The 22808-nt window shown below is 40.3% G+C and overlaps 3 protein-coding genes and 1 long non-coding RNA gene across 12 annotated transcripts; 1 reads left to right on the plus strand and 3 right to left on the minus strand.

Annotated features, from left to right (window-relative positions):
• Positions 1–4403: 4403 nt before the first annotated feature.
• LOC121051736 lies at positions 4404–6656 on the minus strand. 9 transcript variants are annotated; one of them, XR_005806748.1, is made up of 3 exons: positions 6393–6656; positions 5926–6301; positions 4404–5276 (listed from the first exon to the last, which is right to left on the minus strand). It is a non-coding gene; the product is annotated as an uncharacterized LOC121051736 (long non-coding RNA). The 9 variants fall into 9 exon arrangements; XR_005806757.1 differs by having other exon boundaries at positions 4404–5058; positions 5182–5268; positions 5926–6656; XR_005806754.1 differs by having other exon boundaries at positions 4404–5080; positions 5182–5268; positions 5926–6656.
• Positions 6657–7407: 751 nt separating this feature from the next.
• LOC112169191 (mitogen-activated protein kinase kinase kinase 7) lies at positions 7408–10477 on the plus strand. Its single transcript, XM_040517094.1, has 2 exons — positions 7408–10072; positions 10242–10477. Exons 1-2 carry the CDS (start codon positions 8182–8184, stop codon positions 10436–10438), a joined length of 2088 nt encoding a protein of 695 aa, XP_040373028.1. The 5' UTR covers positions 7408–8181; the 3' UTR covers positions 10439–10477.
• Positions 10478–10540: 63 nt separating this feature from the next.
• LOC112181902 lies at positions 10541–11455 on the minus strand. Its single transcript, XM_024320305.2, has 3 exons — positions 11325–11455; positions 10898–10965; positions 10541–10804 (listed from the first exon to the last, which is right to left on the minus strand). Exons 1-3 carry the CDS (start codon positions 11349–11351, stop codon positions 10576–10578), a joined length of 324 nt encoding a protein of 107 aa, XP_024176073.1. The 5' UTR covers positions 11352–11455; the 3' UTR covers positions 10541–10575.
• A 6-nt stretch (positions 11456–11461) lies between these two features.
• Positions 11462–17618, minus strand: LOC112181900 (protein SUPPRESSOR OF PHYA-105 1). Its single transcript, XM_024320304.2, has 8 exons — positions 17231–17618; positions 15235–16551; positions 14708–14865; positions 13582–14425; positions 13247–13393; positions 12750–13067; positions 12593–12652; positions 11462–12179 (listed from the first exon to the last, which is right to left on the minus strand). Exons 2-8 carry the CDS (start codon positions 16477–16479, stop codon positions 11991–11993), a joined length of 2961 nt encoding a protein of 986 aa, XP_024176072.1. The 5' UTR covers positions 16480–16551; positions 17231–17618; the 3' UTR covers positions 11462–11990.
• Positions 17619–22808: the final 5190 nt, after the last annotated feature.

The following is a 22808-nucleotide window of genomic DNA, read 5'->3' on the forward strand; positions in this document are numbered from 1 at the left end:
GTTCTTACAAATATGAAATGTTTATTTACTTAAACTTAATAAAAACAAAATAAGACAAATGTATGACCTCATTTGCTTCTATTACTTATGAACAAATGGAAGAATTCGACATCAAATTAAAGAAGAAACTCCCTCGTTGATAACACCAAATTCAATATCCAAAGTCTTATTGAAGTTGATGGCTATGACTCATCACCAGTATACTAAATGCAACCATTAACTTGGCGTTTTCATTAGACACTGTCCACACAATTATTAATTAGCCCATTCCCACAATCAAGTACGCGTATCAGCATATATATTGCTCATAATGAGCCATTCAGGAAGTAGAAGATGCTAGAAGCAAGAAATAGAGGCCACGGATGGTGGCTTAGCTTGACCCTCACACCATTCATTGGCGGTAGGTGGAAGCTGGTAAGATTAGCGGTCTAGCTGGATGAGACTCACGCCCTAAGTCCAGTCACCACAAGGCTAGCGCAACATTAATATATGGGTTTCAAATCATGGGTAATACAATTTGAACTTTGCATCTTGTATGTGTTCAGTGAACTTGACTAATCTAGCATCTTTTAAGAATCATTGATATTTGTAAAACAAAACTTAAAAAACTCTCTCTTTGACCTAGACGCTTTTTGGTCAGTTCCCGTCAAGGTTCATGCCCTGTCCGACGACACGCACTCGTGGCAACGTCGTCGGACGAGCCAAAGTGGACTTAGTGTCTGGTGGTGGAGGATGTAGGATTAAACCCAGTCGGTGTAAAGGATGCGCGGTGGTGGTTTTGATGTCCAGATCGCGAGGAGGCTTCGTCGGGGATGAGCAGTGCCGATTAGGTGCTGGCTGGTAGGGCTGGTGTCCATCTCACCAAGATCGGAGGCCGGACAGCATGAGGGAAGGTCGCCTAAAGGTGACGAGTAGGTGGCGACGAGGATGGGTTCTAGTTTGGGTGTGCTCAGATCCGATCAGAGGGATCCAATTTGGTTTGGGTGTGCTCCGATTCGGTTTAGAGCTGTTGTATATAGAGGGGTGATTGAGAGGGTGGTGGTGCTTGCCGGCGTTATGGGGATGATTGATGGATGCATGGTGGGATGGCTAGCCCTTGCTCGGAGCGGAGGGTTCGCCGCCGGTGGTGGGACGGCGAGGCTAGTGGTGCGATGATCACAGTAATCTGCACTTTTGGCTTGGGTTTGGTGTTTCTTGGGCCGGAGACTGTGCTCATACTAGTGCTTGGGCTCTGGACCCAAATTATCTTTCCTTTATGTGTTATTTTTTTTTAATTTTAGTAAAATGCGGCTTTATGTTGGCAATAAGTCTTTACCACTTTATGGTAGCGCGATGTGGGCTTGGTCTCGAACTGCTGACTCAGTGCGCCTTGTCTGGCCTCCTAGTGGAGACAAGGTGCACTGAGTGAGCAGTTCGAGATCAAATGGACGCAACCTCCTAGTGGTAGGATGAAATGGAGTGCCGCCTGATTTGTTTCAATGCAGCAATATAATGGGAAAGCTATGCTATTTGTAATGATGCTTCTTTGTTATAGAGTTATCTTTCCATTATGTAAACGCTTTGTTAAAGCAAATGGAGTAGCCAGTAGTACATTCTTTGTTAATTGATGCATGTTAGAATACATAAATTTTGTGGAGACTCCTGATATTATTTTAGGATGTTTTCTCGATGCTTATTATAATATGGGGTTCAGGCTTTATGTCTCCCTCTTGTATTTTGCAATGAAAATTTGTCTATTTACCCTAATTCTAGGGTCATTTATCCCACTTATCCCATTAAGTTTTTTTAAGGGGCCGTGACCACTTACCCAATTTCAGCTTAAAAATTACCCACTTACTCCACTAAGAGTTTTTTAACCTCATTTACCCAATCTAACATCTATTGACAGTTTTTCCTCTAATAATTAAATTGAAACTCATCTCTCTCTCTCTCTCTCTCTCTCTCTCTCTCTCTCTCTCTCTCTCTCTCTCTCTCTCTTTGAGGTCATTGCAGGAACTTCGTCAACACCTTCCGATTACGTCCTCTGCAACCTCCAAGTCCGATTACTTCCTCTTCTTTATCTTTCTCTGTTGTCCCTCTGCCCTCAATATCTGATCGGCGGTGTGCTGGATCAGTTACCGTCGCAGTCGACCTTAATTGCATCTCCGATCCCGAGCACCACCGCCACGCGAAGAAGACGTAAGAAGAAGAGGATCATCGCAATTGCAGCCTCTGCAGGCCCTGGAGTTCAGGTCTGGGTTTTGTTCCAGGTCAGGGCTCGCACCGGCGTCGTCTACCAAAGCTCATGGAGGCCACTCTAGTCTCGATCAGGCCAGTCCTTCAATCTCGTCGCCCAAAAGTCATTCTTTCCGACCTCGCTTCCTGATTTCGGTTGCCGACCAATTCAACGTCTGCATATTTTGTTTATTTGGTCTGAGATCGATGACGTCTACACCATTCCTTTTTCTTTTCTTTTTTTGGGCAGACCACATGCCACAAGTTGTCTAGTATGAGAAAATATGCAGAAAAAAATGTTTTAATTCCAGTTATGTGCTAGAATAGCATCTGTTTGGTAGATTTTGTAGATTTGTGACTGCCTGTACTAATATTTAACTATTGTAATCGTCTTGTTGCAAGTTTATTGGGGGGCAATAATAAGATTACTGGGGGGCAATAATAAGATTATTTATTTGGATAAACCTACTAAAACTTTCAAAATTAAAAACATCTTCATTTTTCACTAATTGTTGATCCCCAATAAACTTGTAATTGGGGACAATAATATGATTACTGGGTATTATTGGGGGGTAATAAAATCAGACGCCGGAATCCAGTCACTAATCCAGTAGGCGGATTCTGGATTTCGGTGACCGGTTGCCGGATTCCGGTCACCAGTCGGCAGTCGTCGAATTCTGATCACCAGTCGCCGGAGTCCGATCACTGGTCACCAGAGTCCGGCAAGGTCTCCGATGACTTCTCTCTCTAAGTGACAAAGAAGGAGAGGGCAAAATTGTCCCAAAAATAAATAAAAAGGAATAAAAAAAAAACTTAATTGGGTATTAGGGAAATGATCTCTTAAGAGTGTTTGGGTAAGTGGGGTTAATTAACCCCAAAATTGGGTAAATGATCATTTCCCATTTGTTTAATTCCCCCTTACCCATGAAGACTTTAATAAGGTATTCCTTAATACATAATTATATTTTTTTAAATATTTTTTTAGACTATTTTACCCTCAACCATTTGTTACATAGAGAGAGAGAGAATGGAAGAGAGAGAAGCTATAAGATACTTCACTGGAGTCCAGTCACTGGCCGCCGGATTAAGGCCAACGATCGCTGGAATCCGGTCACCTGTCGCGACCCACCGGACTTCTCTAAAAACCTCGCAGGAGGTCCCCAAAGAGATTGTTAGAGATCTCATAAGTAGCCGAAAAAGTTTATTGCCCCTAAATAGACCTCTATTGCCCCCCAATAAAGGTTTATTGGGGGCAATAGAGGTTTATTAAACCTCGCCGGAAGTCCCCAAAGAGGTTCCGCCTCAACCTGCTCTTCTCGTGGTCGTCGATCTTGATAGATATCGACGTGTACTCCCTAACGATGCCAGCGACCCAACTGACCCAAGGAGACAAACTCTTGAAGCCACATGACCCGTACCGAAATCATCCGAGAAGCTCCTGCACTCAATGTCGACGAGCTAGACCTGAAACCAGCACGAAAGGAGGAAGGAAGGCTTCGATGCCGGCGAGGCTGGATGTGGAGGACGTGCAGCGTGAGGTGGCGATAATGAAGCACCTGCCCAAGAATTCGAGAATTACCTGCCATGTTGCAGGGAAACTTTTTCCGGCGAAGGGGGGGGGGGGAGAGAGAGAGAGAGAGAGAGAGAGAGAGAGAGAGAGAGAGAGAGAGAGAGAGAGAGAGAGAGAGAGAGAGAGAAACTTTTTCCTGCGAAGGGGGAGGGGAGAGAGAGAGAGAGAGAGAAGAGAGAGTGGATTAATGATGTAATTTATTAATTAGATTGAGGGAAAAATAGTCAATTTATTTTAAATTGGGTTAATAAGAATAAAAGTTTGTTGCTGGGATAAATGGATCATTTTAGCTCATTTTGGTGCTTTGGGTTAAGGATCCTAAAAAAAAAAAACAAGAAATCATTGATAAAAATGTTTATGAATGTAGCCTTTGGTATATGTAATATTTTGGTCTGGTCTCGTTGGATCAATTGTAACGCCCCGATTTGCACATCTTCAAACCGAGTACATTATAGTGCTGCGTGCCCTTAGAACCTAAGCTAAGATACTTAACTCAAGTCCTAAGAACCCGCAAGGCAACACAAGGAAGTTAAAAATGCTTTAGTAAATACATTAGGAAAACTTGAGCACGAAAGCAGTTGTTGAAGTGAGGTGAAAACTATAAAGCCATCGGCAATCCTTTAAAGAAAACAAATACAAGTCATTTCAAATCAATTATCGAAAGTTCATCCAGTTCAAGGCCAAAGTCCGAAAAATATACAAAAGAGGTATTTTACAAATAATCACAACCTCGGTAAACAAGTTACACGAGAGTAAAGGTAATAAGAGAACCTGTCACGCGGATCTAACTCCGTCGATGACCATTTAAAGTACAAGGTAACTAAGCCACAATTAGCATCATCCAACTGCCCCGTCTTCGTACACAGTACTTGCATCCACAAACTGTTGTAGGGGGTGAGCTTTCGTCCTCGCTGCTCAATAAGACTCTACCCCAGCTAGGTGCAAAAATAATTTAAAATATAGATGCCGACAAAGTAAGTGAGAAACAATGCATATAGATAAAGATGTTTGAAACCACAAACCGTAGTTCGTTTATAAAAATATAGTAGGGCCCAAAAGAATGAAACAGACTTGATGACCGATCGCTATGCCAACTAAAACCTTACCACGATTAATACCGTTTACACCTGCAATGTGTAGCTAGAGTGTTCTCTTACACCGTATCACCTAGAAGCAGTGCCACACCTCAACGGATGTCAGACACTTTTCAGTCCATACAGCCCCTCTGGAGGTTTAGGGGATCGAAGCCCAAGGAAGTCACTATGCTCCTCTCACTCTCAGGTCATCAAACAATAACTTATAGGAAATGCAATAAAAACCAAATTCTTTTTCATGCATCTTTAATTTCCTTAAAATATATGCATAAAAGTTACTGAGGCGAGTCTAGAATCCCCTACCTGGAATATTGCAACTTTGACTTCATTTGCTTTTCTAGGCCAACACCACCATAGCTTGTTTTCCGAGTAAACTCGCATTCCGGGTAACTGGAATCCTAGTCCGACAATGATAGTATTCGAGTGTTAATATAAAATTCTATTCTCTTACACTCAACATTTACTCCCAAATCTATTTGTTTAATTTATTCCAAAAATGATTTCATTTTCTTGTTGGTTGTAAATCTTCCAATTTACTATGGACACCCAAATATTGACTATTTTCAAGATAACATCCTCTTGATCAATAACAAGATATAACAATGTATCTCCATATATAGCACCCGTACTCTTGACTACTTTGGACACCATTTTCTTAATAACCAAAAGCAACTTTTGCCCAGCAAACCTTTTACTTAAATTTGTCCTTTCTCTTTGTTTCTCTTTACCTAGCACCTTCCTTGTAGGTTGAGAACCATAACTGGAATGAATCCACTTTCAAGACATAACTTAGTACTAGATATTAAAGTCATGAATTCCACACAGTGAAATGATCGCAGACCAAACACAAAATTTGCTTATACTTTGAGTTGATTTCCAATCGTACAATTAACATTAGATCAAATTCACAACTCCAAGCTAAATGATTATGCATCCAAATCAATCTCTTGTCCACTTAACTCTTCACTATTTACTACAATTGCAGACCAAACCCTTCGATAACTAATAATCACATGCAAAGTATGTGTTCAAGCATAACAATTATACCTTTGATCATAGTTCATAGGAATCATTCATGAACCAAGCTTCTCAAACTCAACACGGTACAGAGCCACTGCTATGCCCTTTACTCGATCAGCTCATTCACAAGCTCCAAACACCCAGAGTAAGCCAACATGACAGATTCACAGAGAGACATCAACATCACAGTACCAAGCCAATTTCAATTCTCTAACTATTCAAGATTCGAATTATACCTTCAAAGTTCCACTGCTATCAACTCAGTTTCTCCAAAATCTTGATCGAACTCGCAGACTAGGTACGCCAGCGTGTAGAGTACGAATAGTGAATCATCTGTCGCACACCACCTAAGCTAGAAGCGCTGGAGACGTTGCTGGACTCGAAGGACACGGCGGAGCCGTGGCTACCCAAAACGCAAATCAGTCAAAATCGATCGAATGGAAGAACTAATTACACAGACTTGAAGAGCATGAAGGGGAGAGGAGGTTTCATACCCCAGGTGGCCCAAACGGTGGCCGGAGTCGCCGGAAGTTGCAGAAACTCGCCGTTGATTCTCAGTTCACGATCGTTGCATGTATGATCCGAGGACACAGGAACGTAGGCGACGAAAAGACGAAGGGAATGGCACCTGGGCGCCGTCTTGGGGTGGCCGGAACGTGGCGCAATGGCCGGGTCACGTTGTCGGGTCGCGCTGCGTCTCGGGTCAGGGAGCTCCCAGCTCTCTCTCTCTCTCTCTCTCTCTCTCTCTCTCTCTCGACGCTTCTGGTTCTTCTCACTGATCGAAGACTGATATAGAGTTGTCCCATTCAACAATGCACGGCTAGGATCAAGCGATGGAAAAAGGAATGGCTAGGATCGCTCCACCTGTTTCTTATTTCTTAAATTAATTTCTATAATCCCATAACTTCGGAAAATCGATATAAATAGCTCGGGTATCTGAAAACTTCTCCGAAAATTTCCACCAACTCGTCGTGTCGTGTACTTTACCATCCAACTCCTAAATTGAAGATTTCACTTCGTGAAATTTTTTGAAAACCTTCTCGAGCTTCTCCACGTTTATCGAGATCGTTGAATAATTTCTCGTACGATCTCCATCAAGCGCGATATATTTTTCCCGGGCTCACATCAATTAATACAATTCATCCCATTAAAAAAGAATTCGAATGATTTGTATTTTTTTTTTTGGGTCAAAAAATGATTTGTATTGAATGTTGGATTATACAAACAAGTGAATGATGACCATGGGACAAGCTCTCCCATTTACATAAAAAGAATCATGTCACTATTCAAGTAATTATGGGCAAATAAAAATTTAGTCAAATGGAACTTCGATCGATTAAAGACGAGTAAATCATAAAAGTTTTTGAAAATGTTATTTTTTTTTATTACATAACAATTAAGAATACACAACAATTAATCCGTAAGTCAAATTAGAATTTAGTACCTCTCACTTACGAAAAAAAAAAAACTAATATCGATCATTAGACCGAATGATATTGGGCTGAAAAGGTTCGTAGAACATTTGTGTTTTATTTTTCTTTTTTAAATTTTATTTTAGTCGCCGAAAAGGAGAAATTTATTCATGCGCACTGAATCACCAAAACGACGTAGCACTGTTCGAAAAAAGGCGCGAAACCAGCATCAAAATTCTGTTAAAACGGTTGGCCCAGTCCTTTCTAAATTGAGAAGGGAGAGACATCGAAGCTGGCGGGAACACTTGTACGGAGAACCGCCCACACATACAAAGTAGAGTGTCATCAACCAACACATGTTGGCTTCCCTAGTTTTGGGTCATGCATTCCCAACATCTCAAAATTTTCTAACCAAAAACTAACAACATCACCAAGAAAAATAAAATTTTAACCGAAAATGGGATCGTTTTCTTACTGGTGATCTGCGGCTCTGGTTTTCTGCTTCGATCAGAGTACTGTTTTTTTTTCCCCTTTTCAGTGACACCTGAATTGCTAGGTACTCTAAATACCCTCTTTCAGATTTTTGCATACCTTGCTTGGTTGCTCAGAGAGTCGAGATCTGTGTATATCCAATTCTTTGTTTTCACCGCCGGATTGCAAAGAGTTCGAGAGACCTCAACTTTTCCTCCTCCTGGGAGGTCTTTATTCACATTTCTGTTCCGAAAGAAGCTCGCTTTTAGGGTCATATAGCGCCTTTTTTTGTCATTGCTTTGTTTTCCTGCAGTAATTTATTCTGCTGCAGGACTTCTTATGGTAGTTACAATTCACTTTCGGCATCCCATTTTCAGATCATTCAATTTGAGCCCTGAAAATGGAGCCTTTCCGAAGGCTTGGGGAGGCTTTAGGAAGTATTAAGTCCTTGATGGTGTTCCGAGACAATATCCGCATCAATCAGCGGCAGTGCCTTTTGCTGCTCGACATCTTTGGCTCAGCATATGACTTAATAGCCGAGGAGATGAAACACAACCTGAGATTTGAAGAGAAGCACACTAAATGGAGGGTTCTTGAGAAACCATTAAAGGAACTGCACAGGATCTTCAAAGAAGGAGAGTTCTACATTAGACACTGCTTGGACAACAAGGAATGGTGGGCGAAAGCCATCTCGCTCTATCAGAACACCGATTGCGTTGAGCTTCACATCCACAACTTGCTTTCTTGCATCCCAATTGTCATTGAAGCGATTGAAATTTCAGGAGAAGTGTCAGGGTCGGATTTGAGTGAGATGCAAAGGAGGAAAATTGTGTATGCAGAAAAGTACAAAGAAGCATATAGAGATTGGAAGCTTTTCCAATGGAGATTCGGGAAGCAGTACCTGATTACTCAAGATTTCTGCAATAGATTTGACACAGTATGGAAGGAAGATAGATGGACTCTTCTGAATCAAATCAGAGAAAAAAAACTGATCTCAGGTTCAACAAAGTATGATCGACGCCTCACAGATCTCCTTCTTAAAAGCTTAGAAGGGCCAGAGCCTTGGAATGGGAAGCTCTTGCCTAGCTCAATCCTGGTGGGATCTAAGGAATACCAAGTGAGGCGAAGACTAGGCAGTGGAAGTCAGTACAAAGAGATCTTATGGTTAGGTGAAAGCTTTGCCTCAAGGCAGTTCTATGGGGAAATTGAACCCTTGCTGCCAGAGATCTCTTCATTGTTATCGCTTTCCCACCCGAACGTTGTTCACTGCCTTTGCGGGTTTACAGATGAGGAAAAGAAAGAGTGTTTTCTCATTATGGAGCTGATGAGTAAAGACCTTGGCAGCTACATCAAGGAGATCTGTGGCCCAAGGAAGCGAATTCCATTTTCTCTTCCTGTTGCTATTGATTTGATGCTTCAAATTGCAAGAGGAATGGAATACCTCCACTCCAAGAAAATCTACCATGGAGAATTGAATCCTTGTAACATACTGGTCAAAGCAAGAGGAGTGTCCACAGATGGTTACTTGCTGGCAAAGGTTTCAGGTTTCGGCCTAACTTCTGTTAAAAACTCCACCCAGAAAAACCCTACAAATCAGAATGGAAGCCCACCTGTTATATGGTATTCTCCAGAAGTTCTGGAAGAGCAAGAACACAGTGAAAGTAGTGAGAAAAAGTATACAGAAAAGTCCGATGTGTATAGCTTTGCGATGGTTTGCTTTGAGCTTCTTACAGGTAAAGTGCCTTTTGAGGATAGTCATCTTCAAGGGGACAAAATGAGCCGAAATATTAGGGCAGGCGAGAGGCCATTGTTCCCCTTCTATTCTCTGAGATATGCCACCAACCTCACAAAGAGATGTTGGCATGCGGATCCAAATCAAAGGCCAAGCTTCTCATCCATCTGTAGGATTCTTCGCTATGTTAAAAGGTTCCTTGCCATGAATCCTGACTATGACAGCCAGCTAGACCAACCAGTGCATATGGTAGATTACTGTGACATCGAGTTGGGGGTTCTGAAAAAGTTCCCTTCTTGGGGGAGCTCTGATCAATTACCATTATGGCAAATCCCATTTCAGATGTTTGTTTATAGGATAGCGGAGAAAGTCAGAAACTCAGGCCTGAAAGATACTTCAGAATCAGGAAGCGACGCTTCGATATGTGGGGATGGAATTGTGACTCCACCAGATGATCCATTCCCAGCAATACCCGAAAGGAAGTGTTCACCTGATAGTACGAACAAGAAACTTCCCTTGTTGAGGAGATCTTCAGATGTGAAAGCCAACAGAGTACTAGGTATGCCTTTATAAGTATACTATCTTTTCTCTAAGAAACAATCATAATAACTTCCATCAAAGATGTTAATGCCTAAAATAGAAGAACCTAGACTCAAGTCCACAACTAAACAAATAGGAACTTGGTGAATGCACCTATGCACTAACATCTTCTGATTTTGGTTACACAGGAACACCAAGAGGACGGTCTGCCAGACCTCCACAGGTAACAACCCCTTATCGTAGTATTAGCATGAAAATGAGTTCAGAAAGCCAGCAAAAGATGACTCAAAGAATACGGAGGACATCAACGAGTTCAGAAATGGTGATGAGTTCAAGAATACAGAGAACCAAATCCGGTCATGCCTCAGACTCTGAGCTCTCCTAGACCTTTATATGTCATATCAAAAGACAATCTGGATCCATTCTAAATTCAAAGTTCAAACAATCTGTGGACTGCAATCAAAGATTAAGAGGAAGCACAGTTAAAGGGAAAGCTGAACCTGAAAGGTAGCATTGGTCTTTTTATGAAGGTAAATAAGGGTAGGTAAAGTGTAGCTTGCTCTGACCGAGTCTAGCATCTTTATCAATAGTAAATTGTGTTTGAAAACCACAGTTAAATGTTTGAAGCATAGAATCCTTGTCAACAGAAACATCAAAGTAAAGGGCAATACCAGGAGAAAAAGATGGAGGAGCAAGAAGATGTTTTTTCAAGGTCCAAAAGGGAAGAGCAATAATCGCAAGACCATATGATCTGCCGAAACTCAGAGCAGACTTCAAAGAGTCTGATACAGAATTACAAAGTGGCGTCATAAAGAGTTAAAGATTTGTACATACTTTAGGATACCTTGAAAGAGAAACAGTCATGGGAGCCTCTGTTGAGCTTAATGCAGACAGAACTTTAACGGAAGATCTCTGACAAGAAATAACAACAAACTTGAAGGCAACACAAGACAATCTCAGTTATTCAGCAAAGGGAAAAAAGAAGACTACATATATATGAGGATAATATACTATTATGGGAGCAATGATCAAGGGATCCCATCAGTTTTGTAATACTGACATGATCAGAAAATGCAAAGCATTCAGAAATGGAAAAAAATTATTCGAATCATCAGAAGATGAACCAGATATTTACATCTTGTGGTTTTCTCTATAAGTTTTCAGCAGCACATTGAAAAGTTACAAAGTAAATTTGGAATTTAGTTGTTGTAAAGCATAAACAATCCCAGCAGTATCACAACATCCACTCTGGTAAAACCGTAAAACATTACCTCACTCAAGAAATTAGATGACTGCATGCCTGAGACAGATTTACAGTTCCAAGAAGGAATCCAGATGCAGCCATAGCTTCTCTTGAATCACTAGAACCCTGAATATCTCAGCCACAGATGTACTCATGTACAGTTCCAAGGAGCAATCAATCATAGTAGTGTCATAAATTACTAGTATCAACAAAATATTGCTTGTACAGGATCTATATGCCTTGTCCAGACAAAGCTCTGCAAACAAATCACAGGAATCTTTAGTGAATATACACCGATCTTTAGCCACCCAAACCCTCCAATCTACAATCTATCTGAATTCCACTACCATTCAGCTCTACTCTATTATATTTTCAGAAAAGAAGAAAAAAAAAGGTCCCAATTTTGGAACTAATATAGAACCAATGATGCATATTTTTCATCTATCAGCTTCAGCAGGTAACTAGATTCCAGCATGACGTTTAACCCACAATTGAAGGTAAATTAATTTCTCTGTGCATCCCCTCTCTGCACCCAGCACACAGGGCTGGCTCTGTTAAACTTCTGTTGACAATGTAGTCTTCAACATGACAATTTCATGCTTCCCATTCATACTTGCATGCGAAGAAGACAGGACAGGCAAAGCTTCGGCAGACAACAGATTCATTTAATGATCTAGAGAAGGCAAGCTTTTACTCACGCTATCTGTAATAATTTCATAGTTCCACTTGAGTTGGCAGCAACAAGTGTGTTAGACTTTCTTTGCCAACAGACACTTGAGACATACGGTCCACTATCACCAATCTCACTTCTAGGGACAGGATCAATAGGTCCAAATTTGTGAGAAGTGATTGGAATGGGTAGACTTCTGTGATAACTATAAACCTGAAAAGGGAAGAAAAACATCCACAAAGATACAAAGCTAGTCAATAAATGTATGGTCCGTAATCACGTATTGGTTTATATTGCAATATAAAGAAATGCTTGGAAGGATGAGATTGAGCAAAGCTTTTGAAATTTGAAAAGTAAACCCCACATAAACAGACACTGCACCCACTCATGCTCATTCTACTATAACATGGCACAGTTATAGGTTCCAACAACCAAAACCATCCCATTGTGGAAAAGACAATAACAATAACGAAAGTAAAACCTAATAATAAACAAAATTTCAATAGTTTTTTTAGCAGAAGGAAATTTCATTGAAATGAAAAGAAAAATTTAAGAAGAAAACAATTAGGACTGTAGGAAGGGGGAACATGAAAGCCAAAGCCCCTCTAACAAAAACAGATGTGCACCTCATTAGTTTCTGAACCGCATGCTATGTATCCATCAAAAACAGATAAACCTACAAAATTCTGAGCAAGCAGGAACACAGAGTTAGAATATCAATTGCTTAAATTATTGAAACAATACAAATGATGAAAGGTGGTAACAAAGAGTAAAGCAGGCAACCTTCTCATTAGTATGACCGCTAAAAGTTAAGCTGCAGGCATTGGAAGACAACCCAGTTGAACTAGATTTGTTAAGATCCCAAAGCTTCAGAGTGTTGTCCGTGGAAGCGGAAACAAGAGTTTCTTTATCTACAAATCTGACATAGCTAACAGCTTTTTCATGACCAGGTAAAGTGCACCAAGGCATTCTAGTATGCCGAAGATCATAGCCGTAGATCTTGTAATCAGCACATCCAAGAATCAAGAGATGAGAAGAGTACGCAGAGAACTGAACATAACAGACATTAGCAGGGTTCCAGATCGTGTTTATTGAATTTTCCTGCACATTATAGATTCAATATTACTTCTCATGATCTTGTAGATATTACTTTTATAAAGATGAGTCCTGAACTATCATACTATGACCCGACAAAATAACACCCTGAGATCATAACTCGAGTTTATGAATATATGAATATCATGATAAGGCGTTTTTTTAAATCATACAACAGACTTTACCTCTTTAACATCCCACAGTCTCACAGAAAAGTCATCACTTCCACTAGCAAACTTTGTTGGGTCAGCTTGAGAAAAGTCGACAGACCAAGCCCTCCTTTCATGCTCTTTATGTTGACAAACTCTTTGACCCGTGTTTGCATCCCATATCTGAACTCCAGACATGATATAATAATATCATTGGTAAAGAAATAGATTGACCAAGGGCATTATTTTTCCTCAAATGAAATCACCAACTTAAAGCTGATACAGCCATACACATTTATGCATGTATATCTGAATCTTTGTACTTTTATACATGCTATAGGGTAAAACTATTTTAATTGCAAGAAACACACCTGTACCACTCCATCATAATCTGATGATGCCAGATAGCTCTTAAAGTAGTTGTTCCAGCAAACAGAGCTCAGCTTAGAATTGTTTGACATCTCAACTGAAGGATAATGGATATCTAAAGAGTTGTCTACAAGGGCACCAAAATCAAAGATTTTGATTTTCTTTGATACTCCGGCTGTAGCAATATAGTCCTCATCACGGTCAAAACTTAAAGCGCAGATTGCACTGGAAGAGTTGAGAAGATCTGCATTCCTTAGTGTCCCACATTCTTTAAACTTTTTGTGGCAAGCAAACTTGGTCAGACCATCAAAAAAGGCCCCAAGGGGATCACCTGATTTCTTATTGACGCTTAAATCTTGAGTACAATTTCGCACATGACTATCTAGCTTGTTTAACATATCCTTATTAGAACCTGCTGCAGAAGCCGTTTCCATAACCAGCATTTGGGATCTTGCGGAGAAGTAGGCATTGTCTAGCTGACTGATGCTTTTCATCATTTGTGTCTCATCCATGTCAGATGCTGAGAATAATCTAGAACAAACACCTGAGCGTACAGGCTCTTCCAGACAGAATCCCTGTTCTCTTTCACCGGAAAGCTCATTCTGTGCCCTGAAATAATCTAAGGATTCCCTAGATAAGTGCCTTGTCGTAAACTTGCTTATATCTTCTTCTAAGCATCTTATATCTTCGATTAACTTAGAGGCACGCCCATGCTTCCTGTCTTTTAATGAGAGGAGAAAACTACGTAACTCTGATTCTGCATCAAGATCATCATCAAAATTTGAGAAATCATCACACTGATACACTTCTTTGTGTCCACCTATGAGTTCAGACTGCAAGATTTCTCTGTTGCACACCAGAAAACCAAAACTTCAAAATGTGCCCATTTAAGTTTAATCGTTTGGAGAAAAAAAGAAGAAGAGCTCATTTAAGATATTCATTGGCTAAGAAATGCATTTATTTGAAGTGGATTTGGATAGGGTATGTAGATAAAGGGGTAGCTAGGAACGGTAAATGCTTCAAATATGACTACATTTCCCAAATTTCGAATGCCTTGATTTTTCATACTTGAATATAGTACAATGCAGTACATAAAAGAAGTGATAAAAATAATGCAGATAGTAAGACCTAGTTGTTGGACGAGACAAAGGTTCAGGATGGAGAAGCCAAAAGCAAAAGCCAGCTTCCTTTGGACTTCGTGAAAGAAAATTTGGTGGTAGGATTCGATGGTGCAAATCTGACATCACTGCAGAATGCACCTTCCATGATTCACAGCAGCACAACAACTGACAAAAACAGGCCATACAAGTCAAAAGGACGGACATAAACAAAAGGATTATATTCTAGAATACCCTTGAATAGGGTTTCCAAGCTACTCAGTTATTATATGTTCCTTTCTGCTAAGCTCAAATGCAACATAGCAGCAGCTCATAATATAGTGGAAGAATTTCTCTTGCCCATTGGCATAATACTTTCAGTCCAACATATTGTTTTGATTCATTGTTTCAGAATATTACTTAAAGTTCCACTTGGGAGTAGCAAGTCTTGAATTATATTACTTTATATCAAGCTATATAAAAAATCCCATGGAATCATAAATTGCTATAATCAAGTTCCGAATTGTAAGTGCGGAAACAGTAAACATATCTCCCTACCTCAAAAAGAAGAATGCCAAGGCCATAGATATTTGATGACAGTGTGCAACCTATCTCACCAAGATCCTCTGGGCTCGTATACCACGTCTCTTCCAAATGAATAGTTGCAGAAATGGTTTGTTGTTTGGGTAATAGTACTGCATTTTGGAACTGGAGTTCACCATACCCAGAATCTTGTGGATCTATGCAGAATTCCTTCTCATTACGTACTTTAGTCCCAGAGCCACAACTAGAGGTGTACTGAGGCTGGTATTTAACAGATATCATCTCCTCACTCATTTTTCGCTGTTTTCCACCTAAATTACGTCCAGCACAGGCCCCTTGCTCTAACAGCCTCTTCTTACTCAAATCTCGGTTCACAATACTGTCTGATTGTCTAATGGCTGATGCACCTGTATATTTAATAACATTTGATGGCAATAAAATGAAGCGTGATGGTCGCAACTCTTGCAAGGCGACACCTTGATAGTGTGCACAATCCACCAACTCCACAATCTGCCTAAATATGAGCAGTCTTTCAGCTATATCTACTTTGTGACGCCCGGGTTCAAGCCACTCCCTCAAGCAGATCCCAGTACTGATAGATTCAGGACCAGACCTATCAAGGACAAATGAAGAATGCTGACCATTTTGGTTAAGTGATTTCATCCTTGTATCGCAAGATACCTTCTGGTCCATAACTGGGATTTCACTGATACCCTTACCCTTAACTGTTTCCTTCACAAGAGATTGGATCTTCAGATGGTTTTTGGCAATACTTAACATATTGCTTGAGATGATCTTGCTGTTCCTAGCCCTTACATATGCTGACATTTTATCAGGGTCTTGCTCAGAGGAATTGCTTGAAGAAGGCTTCAGACTCCTGATGCCAGAATGGATTTCTCTAAGCTCGCGTCTAACTCTCAACAACATCTGATCATTATCTTCTGACACAGAATCACCATGTGAATCCTTACTTCTAAACCCAATTCTTACCTGACTATAATCAGCTGAGTTTGGATTCCTTAGATATTTCAATTTTAACTCTTGAGCATCAGGGGCAATGCCAGTTATGGAACGAGGACTTCTGCAGAGTGACTCGTATCCAGATGAGGAGGTTACACGTTTACTCAAATCCTTCTCCTCCATATTAGTACTACAATTATCTGTGCACATCGCTGGTAACCCCAACAATGTTTTACCCTCTAGTTTGAGATCACAATCCTTTTGCTTAAGTTCTCCAATCCTTACCACATTTGCTGCCATTATATCTATGAAACTCTATACTATCCAATTGCATTTCATTCAATCAACATGAGTAATTTATGGCGAATTGGCCTACACATGTCAAATTCAAAGAATCAGTGACAAAGAAGACAGACGAAATCATAATCAATGACTGGTAAACTAGTTGAATCTAAAGGTATCAAACTCAGCATGAATGCAATAATAACTTCTGCTTTTCAATGACTCATCTGGTACAGAACAGACACCACAGTCCTCAGGTATATCGAATTAGGAGAATGAACTGGAACAAATGATTCTAGAGAATTAAAGATACAATCTAGACAAATCCATAAAGTCAAATGCAGAATCCTACTTGAATTAAAAGAGAGGGACAAATAAACATGACCAAAATGAGAGACAAAGATTACATATCAAATCACAGAAAGTAGTGTGAAAATTGCTTTAGATTACAAAATCTAAACACAATCATACAAACACATATACATAAGCACAAAAGATCACATTTTTATATAATTTATAAAAATAAAAATAAAAGATTTGAAATTCAACATCATCCCTTCTTTGGTTGATAACACCATCAATTTCTTGCCAGATCAGTATCAAACAAATCCATCATCCTCAATACTCTTAACATCACCACACAGAAACCATCATCAAAAAGGCAATAAATCCTTATATCAGTTCCCACTAAATCTGAACTCAATGTGCAAAAACTAACCAATACCCAAGAATCTTAAATCAAATTCAAACCAGAAAGAAATAGCATTACCATTGAAAACAAGCACCAGACAGTGTAACCATGATAAGCAAAGCCTCCAAACACCCAACAAGCTCAGAACAGAGACTCCATGAAAAGACTTGGCTGGAATATCAAGTAAACTTCTTTTGAGTTCTTTCTATAAGCTGAAACGGTGAAGCATTATAACAATACAAGTGTCTGATCAATGTCTAAAAGTTCCCTTCACGTTTTTTTTTTTTTTCCAATTTCTTTGGAGACCCTCTATATAGAAAAGTTTGAAGCTTCCATTCAATAGCAATTATTAAGCTTTATGTATATTTTTTGGTTTGGCTTTGGAATTTTGGGTGGCTTTGCTTGCTTTCAATATCAGAGAGGCCTTCTGCAGGTCTGTGGCAAAAAGTGCAACCACGATATTATTCTTTCAGCAAATACTAGCATACACAACGAATTATTGCATCATTTTCTTTTCTTTTTCTGAGACATGGTTTTACAGATATGGGCTCTTGTTTTGTGATTGTTACTGATCTTGCCACTGATATCTTTTCTAGGAACTTTCAAGTTCAGATGAATGAATCCTCTCCAATTCAAATCACAACGTGTGAATTTTGGGTACATGAATCATAACAGTAAAGCATTATTCGGTCTTCGGCCCTCTTGGATGGCACTAGAAGTATTTGGTATTGTCACTGTCTCAGTGATTGAAAGTCCGAAGAGGTGTCTTAACTTTGAAGAGAATTCCAATTGAAAATAATTTAAAATTTTAATTTGATTGTATTATGAGAAATTACGACATAATCCTCCTTCATAACTCAAAACTAATATCATTAATTTGATGATTTGCTACAACTTTTTAAGACATTTACTTCAAGCATTATTTTCACAATGCGAACTTCAAAACAAGTGTTATGGCCAATCTTAACACATAGTTTGAATGAGAATTGAATTTGACTTAATGACTTCAACTTAGTGTATTTACAGTTTTCGATTTTGATCGTTTCAGCTCAAAGTGTACAAAGAGCTTTCGGTGATAGTTAATACAAACTTTTGTTGGTGCTATATACATAAAGAATAATTCTAGTAAATTTTCTAATATTAGTTGGACAAAATTGGATTTGTGAGGGTTTTTTTACTTCATCATGAAATTTTGTACAAAGAATCGTGCTAACCATAACTTGTCATGTCATTGAGTCATGGGGTTGCATTGGTTGGTACTCAATTTTCAAAGCTGCAAATGGCACGTGTTGATCTTTGTGTGAATCTCCATGGACCCAAGACGAGTTTGGTGAAAATATCTAGCACCAAACTTATATATGTGAACCAAAATGCAATGAGAATTGAGCAGCATCACCATCGTCCTCGTCCGGGGCATATCATGTATTTCAGAGCAACTCTGGGGGCCGAGTGTAGAATCGCATATCAGAAATGATCAAGTTGGAGCAGATCCAGTGAGGCAGTGAACCACGTCTCAGGGAACGAGTGGCCTTTAACGAGCTTGGTTAAACGTCCATGCATTGTGACGTAAGCACTGCCCCTGTAATTATTCTGATGCCCAGCCATTGGCCTCTGGAGAGGTACTGGTGCTAGGGATGGTCCCAGTGGCGGAACCAGGATCAAATTCATGTCTAAGCTAATTAGAAGGACAGCATCAACAGCAATTTCAGTATTGTGCATAAACCCAGACACTATCACCAAAACTCAACATTCTCCAATCTGCAACACAAAATGCACATCTTTAAATAAAAAATAATCAACTACATCACTAACATAGTAACATCAGTCAGTAATTCGAACTAAAAAAGTAAAAATACAAATATACAAATACAATCATCATTCATGAATCATCAATTCATCAGATAGCCTCTAATCCCCTCTATGACTCTATCGACCATCAGACATTCAGACCATGATCAAGTAATCAACATTAAACAGATCAAGAATCAACTCAATCAAGATCCTCACTTCCTCAGGCCTCATCGCCTCAGCTAACCAGTAACCACCGGGTTCTCTCTCTCTCTCTCTCAGTCTCTCTTTCTCTATCTCCCTCAGTCCCTGTCCCTGTCTCCCTCAGTGGTAAGAAACAGAATCGGCAAAGCCCAACTCAGAAAGATCTGGGATTTAGAGCTTCACAAATTCAAAACAGGGGAGATCGATAGGTTTAGAGCTTCATACCTTGTTTGAGTTGTTTCAATGGATTTAGGGGTAACCTCCAATCCTCTATGGCTCCATCGAAAGTTCGAAACACTAGAGACAGTGAGACAGTGAGGCAGTGAGGGACTGAGGGCGTGACCGCGTGAGGCTGTCAGCTGCTGTGGGCTACTGGGCTGGGAGCTGGGATGAGTTGATGACGCGAATCAGCTGGGATTCTGGCCTTCTGGGAATACATGCGATGAGTGAATGAATCAACCTATAATTTTTTTTTTCTTTGGGTTGGTATGGGCTGAGAGATATATGTATACTTAAAGGTTCTTAGCCCAAAAAGTTGTCTAGCCTTGAGCCCATAAAGCCTTCAACGTGGTTCCGCCCCTGATGGTCCTACGGGTCCAACCAATTTAGGATCTCATCCACGATCGGGTTAATATTTGCTTGAGCCTCACTCATTATGTTCTTATTCCAAATTAGCAGCATTCTCAAACCGTTCGATTTCTCCAGTCTTGTGTTTCTATCGACGATTTCCAATCTCGTAGGGGGGGCGGGGGCAAGTGATTTAGCATGTAATCTCTACGAAATGAAAATTTTTTCATAATGCTAAATGCAGATTAAAATATCTGTATCTATATATCTATCAAAATTTTAAAAAATGAAGATATCAAAAATATTTAGGAAAATATATCTTTTTTCAAAGAGTCAATTTTTTTTTTTATCAAATAAGGTCAGTCCATTATATAGATTCAGCAAGCAGTACAAAAACGAAACATCCCTATGAGGTTGACAGAAAGAATCGTTTCTCAGAGTACCCATGAGACTCATATTCTAAAACAAGAACAAGAACAAGAACCCAATATACCCTCAGTGCACCCACATTTTAGAAAGTTCACGCACCAAAAACGAAACAATTAGCCGAGAGCCAGGACAAAAACCAAACTAAACAATTAGACGAAAGAAACCAGATCTCAAATTCAAACCCGCCTCCTCCCCCACTCTCTCACCCAGATCTTGATCCTTCCGGATCTAGATTGACCATGGAAGAGTTGGGGGAGGCCATACCAACTCTGGCTTTTATCCAATTTCTCTCCATCCCCACTGCTCATCTCTTTCATCAAGCTATTCCAGCTCCTCTCTCACTCTTGTGGTGATTTTGTTACCCTCTGTGGTGAAATTCTGGCGATGTCCAACATGGGAGGACTATCTTCCTCGTTTTCTCTCTTCTTTTCCTCTCACTGTCAAACAATCCCAAACGTTTCCAGGTCAAAATTCAATCAATCTCACAACACATCTCCTATCTCTACACAGAACCTCCAAGAGGGTCCTTATGGCTGCGATCACAAAGTGCATGCCACTTACCTAGGCGAGTATGGGTGCTCACGCATGGGTTTTTCACCTCCCATTCTCCGTTGTTACTGTTTCTGTTCTTGTTCTATGTCCTGGATCTCAAATCCTTGTCGGCAGCTATGGTTACTTCTTGGTCTCATTGGTGGAGAAAATGATGCTTTTGTGAGGGATCTCATCCTTTTGGTTGTTGGCTCTCCTTTGATATGTATTTTAGAATTAATTGGTTTGGCATCGGTTTATCACGACAAAATTTCTGGGTGTTCTGTTTCCGGCGGCACCTCGGCTATGGTGCGTGGCTCGCTGCGCAAACTGGATGACATCAACTAGGGTTTCAGCAGTGGGCTGGACTTCTTATCGGGCCTATGTTTTAACTTTTATTGTTTTAAGAATTAATTTTCTGATACTAGCTCTCTTGGAGCCTAGGATAAAATTAATTTTCCTTTTTAGCTTTTGTCTATATGGGCATGTCCATCAGACTAGTTAGGTGTTTCTTTTTACAGCCCATTGGGCTAGCTTGGGGTAGCTTAATTGATCCCCTCTTCCAAAAAAAAAAAAAAAAAATCCACGCACCATTATTTCAAACAAAGACCTAGAAACTCTGAAGCAGGATAAAAAAAACCTCAGAGCTATTGGTCTTTGTGTCCAAGATCAAGATCAAATAATAATTGGAGTAGAGGATGATGTGTCACCATCCACTCCATCTTCATTCATCAGAACAACCCAAGTTGAAGAGCCCCCAACCCAACAAGAGTTCCAAGCAACCCACAGGGAGCCTACCAGCCAAAATTGAGCCCAAAGACCCTAGCTATAATCCAAAGTCCACTCTAGGCCCAAAAATTTTGGAACCCAAAAGCAACCGTAGCCTCCATAGCCGCCAAGCAACCGCCCCCTCAGCAGAACCACCTTCACCACTTCCGCCGCAAGCTTTCCCATCACCACCGCAATAGTCTTTGTCACTGCCATCGAGACTTCAGCCCAACAGGAGAAAATGCAATTCCAGCATGGGATAGAGGGCTCCATCACCATCGTACCCGGCTACAGTCTTTGCCGCTAAAGAGGAAACCCTTTCACCAATGACAACATCAACACATCCATCACTGATTCCCCATCCCACATCACCTAACCAGATTGAGGACGAAGAAACTCGCACCATCACAGCCAAGATGACTGCTATCAGAAGCTTTGGCCGATCAAGAAGACAAGACCGATCCATGCATAAATTCAAGGGACGTCGAAGCTAGTCACCATCGCCACCAAGGAGAGAGGGAGAAAGAGAGGCGTCACTGCCCTTCCAAATTCAAGATGCAGAGCCGTCACGTAGATGGGAAACCCATTTGCCGAGATGCAGGGAGTTTGCATCGCCGCCGCCACTATTCAATGCAGGTTGCAACCTTAGGGTAGCTCTCAAGAGAGAGAGCGTCATGTTTGGAATTGCCTTTGGGTCTTTTTAAAAGAGTCAATTTATTAGAATTACAGATAAATACTTATGAATGTCAACTTCATCCACATCCAAAAATATATTCTAACTGGTTGAAAAGTCGCTCGCTGATCTACGAAAGTACAATAATCAAATCAAGACATATGACTCATATAGTACGAATTGCTTCATTATGAATTCTCCCCGTCCAGATTTGTCTTTAGAGAATTTATCCTCACTGGATTCCACTCCTCACTTGGATTTCTCTCGAAGGGAATAATCCTCGCCTAGATTCGTTTTGAGGAGATTTCTCCTTACCCATCTTCACCTTCAGGAGATCTCTCCTCACACAGATTTACATTTATAGAATTACTTCTCACCCAAAATTGCCTTGAGGGAGTTTCTCCTCATCCAGATTCGCCTTAAAAGGATCTTGCTTCACCCAAATCTGTTGTAAGACCCCGGAAATTTGTTATTAATTCCTAAATGTTTCCTGGAATTAATAAAGTGTTCGTTTGTATGAGTTCGTGATTCGAGGGTGGAGTGGAAGTGTTTCTGACGAATTTTTATTCGGAAAGTATGACTTTAGGGGGGGTGCAAAGGTTGAATTTTTATACATTGGGTTTCTCTAAAAGCTTCATTCACGAAAGTTGTAGAGCGCGTCGATACGAATTCGTGGACATGTGGAAAGCAAGAATCGGA

The sequence above is a fragment of the Rosa chinensis genome, chromosome 1 (assembly GCF_002994745.2).
Source record: "Rosa chinensis cultivar Old Blush chromosome 1, RchiOBHm-V2, whole genome shotgun sequence".
Lineage (NCBI taxonomy): Eukaryota > Viridiplantae > Streptophyta > Magnoliopsida > Rosales > Rosaceae > Rosa > Rosa chinensis.